Below are 16,268 nucleotides of genomic sequence, written 5' to 3'. Positions count from 1 at the left end.
AACAATTATCCAGATCCAGAATGTAGGATGTCTCACAGGACAAATTACTCCAGTATATCCAACAAATCAGTGTCATGAAGTGGAAAGGAGAAGTTGCAATGGTGAAAGGAGAGCATTAGATAATAATGAGATTTAGGAATAGAACAACCAAAGATAAAGTATAGGCTTCATTTAGATCCTGAATTAAATTAATGACCCTTACCCAAAAAAATGGCAGTTTCAGGAGGCAACTTGGTGTTAGAACACAGGATGTCATGTGTGAGGCCGAGTTTAAGTATTGGCAACGCATATGCTAGAGTGATGATCTAGTGTCTCCTCTCTCTCTCTCTTTTATTAAATAAGTGAATAAACCAAAGTTAAAGTCTTTGTAAGGGAGAGGAGATGGTATAATGGTTATGCAAAGAGATTTTCATAAATGCTTGAAGCTCCAAAGTTCCAACACCACCATAATCGATAGCTGAGCAGTGCTCTGGTAAAAAAAGGAAATAAAAATATAAGCGTATATGCATGGGGGTGGGGCGGGGTTGCACTGCCAGGGTCCCTGCTGCAGGAGCTCTCTCAGGTGGTTCTACACTTCAGAGGGGCTAGATAACGTTATGGTTATGCAAAGAGACTATCCTACCTGAGGCTCCAAGATCCCAGGTTCAATCCCCCACACTACCATAAACTAGAGCTTAGTAGTGCTTTGGTTAAAATAAATAAATAAATAAATAAATAAATAAATAAATAAAGTGCTCTGGTTAAAACAAACAAATAGTAAAGTCCATTGAATTAACATTTTTAAAAAAGTATGATTTTTAATGGATTAAATATTAACTTATATTTAGAAATGGTTAATTGTTTTAGGTATCAAAAGTCCCATGATGATTTTTCTTTAGGCCTGACTAATTACAGGTGCATGCAAAAGTACTTACAGATGAATGATATGGTATCTGTGGTTTATCTAAAAAGGTAAAAGAGAGGGGGTCGGGCAGTAGTGCAGCGGGTTAAGTGCAGGTGGTGCAAAGCACAAGGGCCGGCGTAAGAATCCCGGTTTGAGCCCCCAGCTCCCCACCTGCAGGGGGTTCGCAAGCGGTTAAGTAAATCTGCAGGTGTCTAGCTTTTTCTCCCCCTCTTTCCATTTCTCTTTGTCCTATCCAACAGTGACATCAGTAACAACAATAACTACAACAATAAAACAAGGGCAACAAAAGGGAAAATAAATATTTTAAAAAAAGATAAAACTAGTAATGGTGCTTCCAATTAAGAAAAAAAAAAAGAAAAAAGAGAAATTGGTAAATAGGTTAAATTTTATAAAATGTTGGTAATTGCCTTATGCATGCAAAGAAGGCACCTCAGTTTTTAAGTTCATTGCTTTAGCACTGCACTTCTTCCTGGGTTGTGATATACGTGTGTGTGTGTGTGTGTGTGTGTGTGTGTGTGTGTGTGTGTGTGTGTGTTTTAGAGTAATGAATATGATTTAAAGACTTGAACAGAAATTTTAACAAATAGGAATAGCCAAACCTTGAAGCCAGTGGGAACCATAGTTAATGTAAAATTTCTTTGTCTCAAATATAGCTTCAGTAACATTTCTCTTCACCTCTGAATCTTGTAATTTGTGATGCTAAATAAAAGAAAAATACTATAGGTTTTTTTTTGAGGTAGGTATATATTTTATGATCTTAATTTTTATTTAACTTCTTTTAATTTTTTCAGGAAAATTTATGTAGCCAGAGAGGTCTGGTACCCAACACAGATGGTCAGACTTTTCAAATTGCTATCTCAAGCCAGATGAGACAACACTATGACAGAATTCATGAAACACTAACAAGGGTGTGTATGAAATACAGCTCATATATTTTGCCAATATGTTATTTATATACCAGAAATGTGAAACATTGTTGTATTCATTCATGTCTGTTTTTCACATTAGAAAAATGGCCCTGCTAGACTATTGAGTTCTTCAGCAAGTACTTTTGAACAAAGTATAAAAGCCTACCATACAATGAATAAATTTCTTGGCTCTTTCATTGACCATGTATGTATATCAACATTTATGTTTAATCTGAAGTCATACTATATATTTTTTTAAAAAGTAGCCATGGGCCTGGGTGGTGGTGCACCTGGTAGAGTACACACATTACCATGCATAAGGGCTGAGGTTCAAAGGACCCGGGTTGAAGCCCCCAGTCCCCATCTGCAGGAGGGAAGCTTCACAAGCAGTAAACCAGTCCTGCAGAAATTTTTTTCTCCCTCACTATCTCCCTCTTCACTCCTTAATTTCTCTCTGTCTCTATATAAAAAAAACAATGGATTTGTCATGCAGGCACTGAGCTCTAGCATTAACCCTGGTGACAATAAAAAACTTTAAAAGCATAAAAAAAAAATTAAAAACTTAGTGAGAACTATATAAAGTATTTGTTCAGTCAGCTAAATAGAATTTATAATTTTTTTTAGCTAATAATACTGTGATTTAGAGTTAATAAGTTTATATAAAAGATGAGATTTACCTACTAGCAAGGTAATGATATTCTTACTATATCTGACCTAAAATTTTGTTAACCAGTTAGCAAAACAATTATTTATTATAAAAATATATGTTGCACTATCTTCATATTCCTGAACATTATTATAAGCTGATTTTCAGTATACATAACCCTAAATACTACAAAAAGACATTTAAAAGATTGAGGAAGTGGGGGAGTCGGGCTGTAGTGCAGTGGGTTAAGCGCACATGGCGCAAAGTGCAAGGACTGGCATAAGGATCCCGGTTCGAGCCCTGGCTCCCCACCAGCAGGGGAGTCGCTTCATAAGTGGTGAAGCAGGGTCTGCAGGTGTCTGTCTTTCTCTCCTCCTCTCTGTCTTCCCCTCCTCTCTCCATTTCTCTCTGTCCTATCCAACAATGATGACAATAATAACTATAACAAGAATGAAGAACAACAAGGGCAACAAATGGGAATAAATAAATAAATAAAATAAATATAAAAAAAAGATTGCGGAAGTGGGCTGAAGATACAGCTTACTGGATAGAGGTCAGCCTGCTATGCTCAGGACCCAGGTCTAAGAGCCAGCACTACTTAAGAGATGTGAGGCAACAGTTTTTCTGTTTTTCTTTCTCTGTTTTTCTCTTCTATCTGAGAGAAAAAGTGGCCTAAGAGCAGTAAAAAATGTGTAAGGCCCCAGTTCCACAAAATAAAGTGTTCTGGAAAAAAGTTCTTATATAACTAACTCAGTGTACTAAGTTCAGTGTTTTTTGATAAACAGGTTTTCATGGCCGAGATAGCTCACCTGGTAGAAAACACACTTTGCCATGTTCAGGCCCCAGATTTGAGTGCCCTGTACCATATGGGAACACCACACACAACATCAGGGAGAAGTTCAATGGATGGTGCTGTCTTGCTTTTATCTCTCTTCCCTCCTTTTCATCCATCCTCCCTCCTTCCTTGTGTGTCTGAAGGAAAGAGAGAAAGAGAAGAAATCCACTGGGAACAATGATATGGTGCAGGCGTAAGTCCCCAAGATGTAGAGTGGGACAGATTTTTCCTTTTTTTCTCTCTTTCTCTTTTTTTTTTTAAGCCAAAGCACTGCTTAGCTCTGGCTTATGATGGTACTACAGATTGAATTTGATACTTTGGAACCTCAGGTATGAGAGTCTCTTTGCATAACGATTATGCTATCGCCCCCCCCACCTCCAGATTTTTATTTGTATTCATTTTGTTTCCTTCTAATTTTATATTAATTGGAAAACATTTACTTCACAGCTATTTTATAAATGAATCTTTTTATATTAGGTTCATAAAGAAATGGATTACTTCATAAGAGATAAATTACTTCTTGAAAGAATTCTTGGAATAGAATTTATGGAACCAATGGAAAAAAGCATCTTTTACAATGGTATCTATTATGTGTTTTTGCTGATTTGATTACTATTTTCAAAGTTTGGGGAAAAAAGAATTTATGTTTATTACTTTTCCTTTTAGTTTATAAGTTCATATAAAAATAAAAGAAATAATTAGCTTCATGGTTTTCTAGTGTCTCATTTTATTTTGTGTTCCATTTTATTGTGCCATGCTGCAAACATCAAATATATGGACAGTAACTATTCTAAAAGAAAGTGAAAAGACTTGATTTCTAAAATTAATGGTGCACAAAGAAGGGATTGTAAAACAAATACATAAAATTAGTATCTTGGGGAGTGTTTTCATTTGGTGGCAGACTTGTAAAGCACTTAAAAGAGAATAACATTTATGATTAGTACTTATTTTTTTCAGTAATTTAAGTTTATAAAAAGTACAGGTAATTGTCAGGAATAATTACTAAACCTGGCTTCTTATCATTAAATGAGTCACTTTCAGTGTGACTGATAGCCTTTCTCATGGCTTGGAAAAAATAAAAATGATAGCACTGAACCTTGAGGTTCAGTTCTACTCTCCCACCGTAAACCAGAGCTGAGCAGTGCTCTGTTGAAAAATAAAAGGCAAAAAAGTGTAAACAGTGACTTGGCCTAGTACATTTTGAAAACCATTGCTAACTAACATGGATGCCATCAGAAAGTCCTCAGCAGGTATGATTTACATAAAGCATTTGTAATGGGGACAAGAAGAAAGAATAATTAGAGATAGTAAGGAGAGGAGAATAGTTAGAACTTATCCAAATTGCTTGCCAGCTGGTTTTTCTAGATGGTGCCTTCCACTGTGCTTAGTATAGCAAGCACCAACTTGTGAGGCAAAGGGGATGAATTTTTTTTCTTGAATATGTTGTGTGCTGGAGAAGGTTTGGGACATCTAGGAAGAAATGGCCAGTAAATGTTAAATGCAAGTAACTGGATTTAAGGAGAAATTAAAGACATAATAAGTTGAGAGTCTTATCACATGAGTTCACTGCTGGAGCAATGTTAGAGGAAGACAGCCCAGGAAAAGCATGTCAACTAGCCTTGTTTATTTTTTTTTAATATGCATAGTGAGTATAATAAATACAGAAGTGCATATTTTGAGAAGCTGTAAGTTTGAAGGTCAGTAATGTCCACAAATTTAATATATCCTGGTATCAGCCTCTTTGATTGATAAAGAACATTACCAGCACCCCCATGTATCTCTTTATATAAAGCAGAATATCAGTGGGATATCCATGAGCAGCTTTAGTTTTGCTCTAAACTACCTTGAATTTTATTATCATTTAAAATATTTATTTATTCCCTTTTGTTGCCCTTGTTTTTTTTTTTTTTTTTTCCTCCAGGGTTATTGCTGGGCTCGGTGCCTGCACCATGAATCCACTGCTCCTGGAGGCCATTTTTTCCCCTTTTTGTTGCCCTAGTTGTTGCAGCCTCGTTGCGGTTATTATTGCCATTGTTGACGTTGCTTTGTTGTTGGATAGGACAGAGAGAAATATTTGGAGAGAGGAGGGGAAGACAGAGAGAGAAGGGAGAGAAAGATAGACACCTGCAGACCTGCTTTACCGCCCGTGAAGCGACTCCCCTGCAGGTGGGGAGCCGGGGGCTCGAACCGGGATCCTTACGTGCGCTTAACCCACTGCGCCACCGCCCGACTCCCTGTTGCCCTTGTTTTTTTTTATCATTGTAGTTATTATTGTTGTTGATGTTGTCGTTGGATAAGACAGAGAGAAATGGAGAGACGAGGGGAAGACAGAGGGGGAGAGAAAGACAGACACCTGCAGACCTGCTTCACCGCCTGTGAAGCAACTCCTTTGCAAGTGGGGAGCCCGGGGCTCAAACTGGGATTCTTCTGCCAGTCCTTGTGCTTTGAGCCACCTGCACTTAAGCTGCTGCGCTACCACCCAGCTCCCTTTTATTATTTTAAAGATTTTATTTTATTTACAAGATAGGAAGAAAGCAAACAAGCCAAAGTAATGAGCCTAGCATGTGGGATGCTGAGATTAAATTTATTATCTCATGTTTCCAAATCTATTGTCCTACTCACTGCACCACCCGCCAGACTCCCAGTGAATTTTTAATCTATTTGTATTATTTGTTGATTTATTATTTATTTATTTTACCAAAGCACTGGAAAGCTCTGGCTTATGGTGATGTTGGGAACTGAACCTGGGGCTTTTGGTGCTTCAGGCATGAAAGTCTTTTTACATAACTATTATGCTTTCTCCATTATCAAACTACACTGAAATTGTAAACATGGTGTTTGTTGTTGTTGTTTCTGTTTCTTTTTTGTATGGTGAAAGATCTTTAAATTTTACCAGAATTATAAAAATGTATTCACATCACAAAAAGGTGAGTCTCGTTTTCATTTATGGAATGAGAAAAGTTCTTAAAAGCAGAACCTTAGGGGACAAATAGAAAAGCGTACTGTAGCATACTGTGTACCTGCCAGGCCTCCCTCAGATTTGGTTTTAACTTGCCTTATATTCGATATATTTTCAGGATATCTGAAGCCTAAATTAATTGTAAGAACAGTTCCCTGAAGAGAACTTACAGCAGAACCATAGTGAGCTATTTGAAATACAAATTATAGCTTATTATATACTATTTCTAAACTCTGCTATTTTTTTAAATTTACCCTAATTTAGAGCATCTTTTAAAGATTAATATATGCTTTAGGTATCTGAACAAATGGAGAAAAGATATTCATTACCTGGCCTTTGAAAGGTATTGATTGTTACTTACATTTATGGAAATTAGCAGCTGTCAGTTTGAATGTTAAAGCTGTGTTTTTTTTTTTATGAGCAGTATTCCTTGACTAATCTTTCAAATTAGCAAATTTAAATACTCTTAATTTTTAAAATCAAGCACTATTATAAATATTAACTTGTTTCTGTTACATTGTTTTAAATCCCCTAAAGTTAATACCAGAAGTTTGTCATGTTTTTTTTCTATCTTAAATTTTTTAATTTATATCTTATGTATTGCCTTTTTTCCCTAACAGATGAAAGTTACTCTTTCAGCAATGTTCTTTATTATGGAAATGAAGCCACTCTTCTTATTTTTGATCTGCTGTTCTTCTGTGTTGTGGATTTAGCTTGCCAAAATTTTATTTTAGCAGCCTGCCTGACTTACCTACAACAAGAGGTAAATAAAATAAATAAATGAATAAACTTTTGGATTTATTTTCAAAACATTTATATTGGAAGTACATATTTGTTTTCATGGCAGAGAGTAACAATGTCTATTTTAACTTAGAATTTGAAAACATTCAAATTACCTACCCCTGCTCCCCCCTCCCCAAATAGTAATAATATTTAACAGCATTCTACATTCAGGATCAGTGAATAGCTGGGTCTTATTCAGGGCATAAGTAGCTACAGCAAATGTGAAAGGAATCCAGTAGGAAGACACTTAAATGCTGATCCTTGGTACCAGAAGTGAGCAGTAGTTAAAGTCTAGTTCATCCTCTTCATGCATTTTTGCTAGCTCACAGTGATAAACCCCTTCTTTAACTTGTGACTTTCACACAGTCCCTCCTGGTATGATTAGAAAAACACCTTTAAGGATTCATGTGGAGCCTGAAGTGGAGAATTCAAAAAATGACACATTAATTTGAGCTGGGACCTCAAGCATACATGATTTCGCCTCTATTAGGCCTCTTGTTCTTTCCAGTAGAGAGTGGGCACCATAGCACCAGAACTTCCCTGAGTGTCATAGCAACACCCAGTGTTGTAGGGGGCTTGAACCTGAGCCACAATATGGCAAGGCATGCAGCCTTCCTGGTTGGCTCTCTCTCCAGTCCGTGTTGTTACTATTATTGCCCAAGTCTCCCCACTGTGACAAGGAAGTATATGTGTCTAATATGTAATTTATTAGTGCCTGATAGAGATCTAGAGACAACTTCTGTCCCTAAAAGATAGATTCTTACAACAACAATAAAAAAACAAGGGCAACAAAAAGGAAAATAAATAATAATAAAAAAATTTTAAAAAAAGGTTCTTTTGATATTTTCAAAGAAGTAGAGGAAATTTTTCGCAAATATTTATTAGTGTATTCCTTTGAACACCAGAAAATTTGTATTGTTCATATATTCTAAATAGGAACATACTCTGATATTATTTAAGAAGACAATCATGAAATAATTTTGTGTATCACCATGGAATTCAGATGTTGAGTATGAGAAAGATAATTAGCTAGTTTAATTTAGATATTTTCATTGGATTTACTTATGTGAGTATTTAATTTTACTTATATTTTTAATCTGAATTATTTGATTTTTTTCCCTAGATTTTTAGATTTATTCGTAACACAATAGGACAGAAGAATTTGGCATCAAAAACATTGGTGGATCAAAGATTTCTAATTTAATGTATTGAATTGATTATTTAAAGTCATACTGCAATTATGGCAAAATGTCTTGTTTTATTTAACAGGTTACTTTGTCATATTTTTAAAAAAATTCATTTTTGTATTTGTTAATCTACAGAAACATTTATTTTTATAACTTGTGGATATACAAATTGTTTTGTGAATATATTATGTGTTGTAGTAGAAATATTTCCTATTACATATGACATTTAATTTGCTAACTCATAAATTGCATAAGCACTGACAATGGAGAAGAAAAAAAAAGTTGCTTTCAGGATTGAAAACAGTCCCCATCAGTTGTCTCTGTTTTATAAATGAGTTTTCCTATCTTCCTTCACATTAACAAAACTGTGTGCCTTCAAGTTCAAACCCAGTTTTCAATTTTTTCCTTGATCTGCACATACTATACTTAATAAATATTACAAATGTATTTCAGGTTTGCTTAGAAAAATTTTAAACTCTATGATGACTGACTTAGTATTCCTTATTTGAGTTGTTCATCCTGGCTGGCAGTGAACTCATTTGTGGATTACTAGGCACCTTATAAGATGATACATATTCATTCCTTTGCAAACCTGTGTTCCTGGGTCAGTGTACTCTGTCCATGGAGTCAGTATGTTTATATTTCTGATGTCATTTATACTTATAAATTATGATGTGTGCCATTTACTCCAATATAGTTTTTCATACATTTTTTGTAAAAGATTTTATTTATTAATGAGAAAGGAGAGAGAAAAAGAACCAGACATCACTCTGGTACATGTACTGTCCGGGACTGAATTTAGGACCTCATGCTTGAGAATCCAATGCTTTATCAAACACTGTGCCACTTTTTGGACCACAGTTTTTCATACATTTTTAGTTAACATTTCATGTATCTGCCTTCAATTATGTTTAAAAATTGTAAATACCAATGAATTGTACATTTACCACTTTATATTGACATAGTAGTTTTATTTAGTTTTTGATTGTTTCTAGGGGTCTGGGCTGACTTTTTCCTAGAGACAGAAGAGACACCACAGCACTGAAGCTTCTCACAATCCCATGGGGCCAGGACCTGAGCTTGGGTTGCATGCATGGCTGCTCAGGTGTACTTGCAAGTGAGCTATCTCCACCAGTCATAGTAAAGACGATGAAAGTTTTTGAAATCAAAGTTTGGGCTCAATGCCTACATGATGAATCCACCTCTCCCAGCTTCCTTCCTCTCCTCTCCTCTCCCCTCCTCTCCCCACCTCTCCCCTCTTCTCCCCTCCCCTCCCCTCCTCTCCTCTCCCCTCCCCTCCTCTCCCCTCCCCTCCTCTCCTCTCCCCTCCTCTCCTCTCCCCTCCCCTCCTCTCCCCTCCCCTCCTCTCCTCTCCTCTCCCCTCCTCTCCCCTCCTCTCCTCCTCTCCTCTCCCCTCCTCTCCCCTCCTCTCTCCTCCCCTCCCCTCCCCTCTCCTCCTCTTTCCTCTCTTCTCCTCTCTTCTCCTCTCTTCTCCTCTCTTCTCTCTTCTCCTCTCCTCTCCTCTCCTCTCCTCTCCTCCCCTCTCCTCTCCTCTCTTCCCCTCACCTCCCTTCACCTCCCCCTCCCTTCCCTTCCCCTCCTTTTCTTCCTTCCTTTCTTTCTTTCTTTCTTTCTTTCTTTCTTTCTTTCTTTCTTTCTTTCTTTGTATTTATTTATTTTAATTTGATAGGACAGAGAGAAATTGAGAGGGGTCTGGGAGGTAGAGGAAGAGAAAGAGCTGCAGTACTGCTTCAGCTCTTGTGAAGTTTCCTTCCTGCACATGGGGAGCAGGGGTTTGAACCTGGGTCAACCAGGTAATACCATTTGACCCCTGATGATTTTTTTCAAGCAAATTTAGACTTCATAAGTCAGTATCCTTAAATTAGTTTTAAATGAGAAGAAAAAATAAGGTTGAAAATATGATTGCTGTAAATTCTGAGCTATTTTCCATATGATTTTTTTCAATATATTCTTTAATAATCTTTGTCATTGTATACCATATTCTTGAAAAGCATTTTTGTATTTTAAGGGTAACAATCATTCACTCACAAACAAGTCTTCATTCTGTATTAATATTTAAATTCTTAAATGTACTGTAAATAATGCATATATTTAAAATTTTAAATATTGAATAAAACATTTGGTGTTTCTGTTTCCATTTCAATGTGTGTTATATGAAGTAGCATTTAGAAATATAAACACTATTCAGGTAAAGGTCCCATTACCAAAGTAAAAGTTATAGTTTTCTGTAAATTTGGAGGATGACTTAGGAGAATGAAAGAGAGCTAATAAATCAAGTATTTGAACTCTGGTTTCTTGAGGGGTACAGTAGGGGGATGCCTTTATGAAAGCTGCAGAGATAAAGAAATGTTCTTGTCACTTATGTGGTTTGGGATCCTTAAACCATGTCATTTGGCACCTATGAGTTTAATTCTGCCTCTATATAAAGGAAATAGTAATCCTTTGCATATCACTTGTAAGGACTAACACATTAAAGTTGACATAATAATGAGTAAACAATGAATATGAGTTTTTATAAATTTTTGTTTAAACTATCTGCTTCAAATTTATTTTCTAACTTGCTGATAAATTCCATAATATTAAAGCCCAAACTACTGTTTCCAGTGATTGAACAATGACAGTGCTGAACATTGCTTCTATCTCAGCCACCCCGGCCTCACCATGAAGAGGTCCTGGTGAAAGATAAAGGCACATATTGTAGATGTGGTTCATGGCTCGAATATAAAAACAAGGGGAAGAGAGAATTTTTTCCTTCAAAGAGATGTTTTTTCATCTGCTCACTCCTAATATGTCCATTCAAACATTGATACTTCTCACTTCTAACCTCTTGAGGGTCATTGCAGTAGAGGAAGCATATATATCCAGTAATTACAGCATTTTGTAAAGTATCATATAGTGAAAGTTCTTAATTGTACATCTGTTATAAGGGTTTTGATCTGAGAAAAGTTGTATTGAATCTGCTATTAAAAGATACTGTCCTGAGACTAGCCAGTTTTTTGAGTAAGCAAAAGCTCTAGCTTGGAGCACATCTTTGTAATGAAAACTGGGCACTCTCTGTCTGACCCATACGTAGCTGAAGGCACTATTCCACTGCATTTATCCACTGAAGGCCAAGTACTGAACAACTAGGAACCACTCCAATAGTGTAGAGCCTACTGTAACTTTTAAATAGTCAGTCCTAAAGTCTTTCCTCTGTGGAAAACAATAAAGACTTCGACCTAGGTCTCCTGACCAGCACTGGTGCTTCTCCATGTGACCCTCTGTGGGTGGCATGGCTCTCCCCCTCTGTCTTCCCCTCCTCTCTCCATTTCTCTCTGTCCTATCCAGCAACAATGACAATGTACTTCCTCTAGGACCTTTGCATATAATAAAATCTTCCTGAGTCCTGTGCCTCCTTTTGTGGCCATATTTGACTATTACGTAAAAGAACACAGAATGCTTCATAGGGTGGGGGTGGTTAGGGCATCTGGGCAGTGGCCCACTGGGTAGCCTTCACATGTTACCGTGCTTGAACATCCAGGTTTAAGCTCCTGGTCCCCATCTGCTGGGGGGAAGCTTCATGTATGATGAAACAGTGCTGTAGTGTCTTTCCCTCTCTAGGTTTTCACCATTTCTAAGTAAAAGAGAAAAGAGGAAAAAAGCATAATGGCTGCCAGGTATGGTGGAGTTGTGTAGGCCCTGAAATGACAGCAATAGCATAACTCTGATGGGGGGGAAAAGCCAGAAAAGAAAGCAGGAGCCATGTTATTAAGGAGATTTACGTGGGGGAATGGGTGGTAGGTAGCACAGCAAGTTAGGTGCACATGGCATGAATCACAAGAACTGGCCTAAGGATCCCAGTTTGAGTCCCTGGCTCCCCACCTTCAGGAAGGTCATTTCACAAGTGGTGAAACAGGTCTGCAGGTGTCTTATCTTTCTCTCCCCTTCTCTGTCTTCCCCTCCTCTCTCCATTTCTCTCTGTCCTATCCAACAACAATGACAAAGATGGGAAAAATAGCCACCAGGAGCAGTGGATTCGTAATACAGGCACTGAGTCCCAGCGATAACCCTGGAGGCAAAATTAAATAAAATAAAGAATATTTACATGAAGTCACAAGGTATGAAGGGCTTAGCCATACTAATTTACCATCTTCACATGAGTTTGTCTAAAATGTGAATGGATAGATCAGGAGCAAGTGGGGATCTGGGCATGTCAGTTTGGTTTGGAGTAATTGGGTGCAGTTTATAATCTTTCTGTGACATTTGTCCATGATAGGTGTCTGCACACCACTCCCACCAACCCAGGTCTCTTCCACCACTGTGACTGGGTCCTAAATGCCTACTCATCCTCCTCCCTTTTCTCTTTTCCTTTACCCCATTCTTGGTCTTGCTGCGACAGACCATGCCTCACCCAAGTTTCATCCTGTATTTTGTCTTGTCTTCCTTCTACAGTTACACCTATACCTGAGATTATCTGGTATTCATTCTGCTTCTGACTGATCTCACATGATTCCTTTAAGCACCAAACAAGAAAAGGCAAAGGAATTTCAAGACAATCTCTTTGCTAGGGTTCTATTCATAGAAAACAAAAAGATCAATTTCAAGAGAGCTGTGAATATATTCATAGCAGTCCTATTTGTAATGGACTAAACCATTTAAGGACATGAAAATTTAATTTCTGGTCACTGTGCTGTGTTTACCTGAAGTCATAAGAGACAGCAGATGGCAGTAGAGGACACAGTACATTCTTAGGCTGGTGATCCTCACGGACATGAGCTTGTGCTCACAGGATGAGGAGCAGAGAGCACACTATCCATCGCCACTTCCATTTTCCTACCTATTTTACTTTATTTTATTTTTAAGATTTATTACAAAAGAGAGTGAGTTTCACATGGGACAGAAAGAAAAAAGTTAGAACACCACTCTGATACAAGCATCTTTAAACCTTTCTCTGACTCTCACTTATAAAGACTCCTATGATTATAGTGGGGTCCACCAGGTAATCCCATCTCAAGATCTTTAATCATATCTGCAAGATACCTTTTATCAGGATAGGTCATGTGTTCACAGATGCTGACCATCAGGATGTGGACATAGCTAGGAGCCTTTCTGCCTCCCACAATCACCAAAAGAAAACCTGTGATATATAGTAACACAAAACACCCCTAAATGAGTTTGAGTAATCTGGAAATATCTGTGGGGGGAATATTTATTTTAGCAGACATAAAGGATGAGCAGATGTCAACCAGGATGGAACAGTGAATAAGGTTTTCAGGTATCTTTCTCTCCCCTTCTCTGTTTTCCCCTCCTCTCTCCATTTCTCTCTGTCCTATCCAACAACAATGACAAAAATAGGAAAAATAGCCTCCAGGAGCAGTGGATTTGGAGTACAGGCACCCAGCCCCAGCGATAACCCTGGAGGCAAAGTAAATAAATAAATAAATTAAATAAATAAAATAAGAATATTTACATGAAGTCACATGCTCAGCACATGCATGAGCCCTGAGGTAAGAACAACCTTGTAAAGAGACTGCATCTTGTTAAAGCAGTGTTAATATACCTGAGGCCCCAAGACCTTAGTTCAATCCCCAGCACCACCATATTGGAACTGAGCAGTACTCTGGCCCCTCTCCCACCTACCCTCTCTCTCTCTTTGCCTTTCTCAGTAAAATAAGTTTTAAGTAACTCTGGGTGTGCCATTTGACTACTGAGCAATACTAATGAGCAAGAGGAAAAGGATTTACTTCAATTTAAGCATATAGTTTGAAGCAGGGAAAACCTAAGTATTGGATCCATTCATGTTCTCAGCTTTCCCCCATGCAGCGACAAAGACTAGATGTTACTTTGTTTTGGCGAGTTAAAAACACCAAACATTTATTTACTGGACTCTCTCTGGAAGCCATTACTACACACAATGTCAAAGAACTGTCACCTAGAAGGGGGTAGAGACCAAGCTCAGAGCTCAAAGGCAAAGTCAAAGCTCCAGTCCTATTTGGGGACAGTCTGCTCCTTGCTGAGGCCTAGCTATTATTCAGATCATGTTTCCATCTTGCCAATTTTCTTTAGCAGCTATTTGCCTTATGAGGGGTTGAGGGTCAGAACTGTTGCAGAAGGAAAAAAAAAAAAACTGTTAGCAGGTCAGGACATTAAAAAATAGTTTTAAGATGAATCATAAACTCTTTTATTCCTTCTATTATGTCACTATTGAACTTTGCTCAAGCCAACTCTGACTGGAAATAATTATTGTTAGTGTTTGCATGGCACTTTGATTCTCTATATTTCAACTTTATTATTTCTAAATATATGTTTTATGAGATGGGGGCGAGGGGGAGAGGGAGAGGAAGAAAGAAGGAAAACACAACTTTACCACTCAGCACTGTCATCTGACAGTACCAGAAATTGAACCTAGGAACTCAGGCATGCCAGTCCCATGCTCTGAAATTGAGATAGCTCCCTGATATCCCTATATTTTAATCAATATTTCAGTGTCATTTCATGTATTCTTTTTAATTGCCGGTATTAGATGACAACAGCAATGCCAAGTCTAGAGAGACTCATTAAATGACATTTTCAGTTATGCCTCTGTAAATGACTAAGCTCTAACCATCAGAAGGTAAAGGGTTACAAGATTTTCTGCACCCAGAATATTTGTCATCGTCTGTTATCTTTATTACAAAGCTATAGGAAACTGTCTCATGTAATCGTATTTTTGGCTATCTGCATGTTTAGAATAAAGATACAGAATAGATTTGTTGCTAAGAGCAAAAGTCATGAATTCTAAGAGAAGTGGATCTGACTGAATCTCCCACTTCTCTATTTCTTAAATTTATTTATTTTTTATTTTTATTTATTTTTTATTTATTTATTCCCTTTTGTTGCCCTTGTTGTTTTATTGTTGTAGTTATTATTGATGTCGTTGTTGTTGGATAGGACAGAGAGAAATGGAGAGAGGAGGGGAAGACAGAGAGGGGGAGAGAAAGACAGACACCTGCAGACCTGCTTCACTGCCTGTGAAGGGACCTGCCTGCAGGTGGGGAGCCGGGGGTTCGAACCGGGATCCTGACGCCGGTCCTTGAACTTAGCGCCACCTGCGCTTAACCCGCTGCGCTACAGCCCGACTCCCCCACTTCTTTATTTCTTTGTGTGTGATGGTTAGTAGACTTTGCAACACAGAGCAAATAATATATCATATTTACTTAGCAAATACTCTGTGGCATATCTGAGGTAAATGTTGACATGGCCATCTAAAGGGCTGGGCCTGACCCAATAACTGTGCTCCAGAAAAAGGCACATTTTTGCCAGGCCAACAAAAGTGACATGAAACAACACCAGGGTAACATGAATATAATTTCTAACTGCATTGACTAGCCAACTTATGAGCTGCTCAAATCTTATCTATGGTATTATGTTTAGTTCTTAATATCCCTGACTCTAGGGAGCCTTGATAAATTAGATTTTAACTGGAGAGTGGTGATCAAGATAGTGAAGGATCTTGAGATGCCCCAGGAAGAATAATAAAAGGAACAGGAAAAAAATATTACCCAAGATCACCATGACTTTTTTCAAACAAAACCCCATGGAAGATAGAGTTTACATCCATGTAGTTCCCAAGTGCAGAAATAAGATACATAAATGAAAGTGACAAATCAGTGTATTTCAGCTCAAAGTAGTAGGAAAGAACTTTTAGGTAGCTTAGAGATGTTTAAGAAGTAGTGACTTCTTGTCATTCAGGTTCTTATATAGCTGTCTTATGGAAACAAGACTGGAATGTGCAAGTGACTCCTGCCTTAGGGGGCAGGATGAACCACATGTATTTCATGACTCTTTCCAAGTCTGCCATTTGGGTGTACACGCAAAAATTTCTCAAAAAAATTTATTTTTTTTACAACATCAAAGGAAGCTATCTATTTAACCTCCTGGGTATGAATTAGTGAACAACCATGATAACTAATTACATTTTACACATCATAAAGTCAACTAGATCATGATAGATGATTTCTTATATAGTTCCATCATTTAAGAAGATATGTTTTATTGAATATGGAT

The 16,268-nt window shown here is 37.5% G+C and overlaps 1 protein-coding gene across 1 annotated transcript in view; it reads left to right on the top strand.

Moving 5' to 3' along the window:
• Positions 1 to 9,627, top strand: part of TMEM67 (transmembrane protein 67) — a 50,740-nt gene extending 41,113 nt beyond the window's left edge. Inside the window, exons 24-28 of the mRNA XM_007537400.3 lie at positions 1,696 to 1,812; positions 1,913 to 2,017; positions 3,771 to 3,873; positions 6,873 to 7,015; positions 8,159 to 9,627. Coding sequence (XP_007537462.1) covers positions 1,696 to 1,812; positions 1,913 to 2,017; positions 3,771 to 3,873; positions 6,873 to 7,015; positions 8,159 to 8,239 — 549 coding nt within the window. The 3' untranslated portion in view covers positions 8,240 to 9,627. The remainder of the gene's footprint in view (positions 1 to 1,695; positions 1,813 to 1,912; positions 2,018 to 3,770; positions 3,874 to 6,872; positions 7,016 to 8,158) is intronic.
• Positions 9,628 to 16,268: the final 6,641 nt, after the last annotated feature.

This window comes from Erinaceus europaeus, chromosome 1 (assembly GCF_950295315.1).
Source record: "Erinaceus europaeus chromosome 1, mEriEur2.1, whole genome shotgun sequence".
Lineage (NCBI taxonomy): Eukaryota > Metazoa > Chordata > Mammalia > Eulipotyphla > Erinaceidae > Erinaceus > Erinaceus europaeus.
The sequence above is the reverse complement of the archived record's forward strand: the minus strand, read 5'-3'. Positions and strand labels throughout refer to the sequence as shown.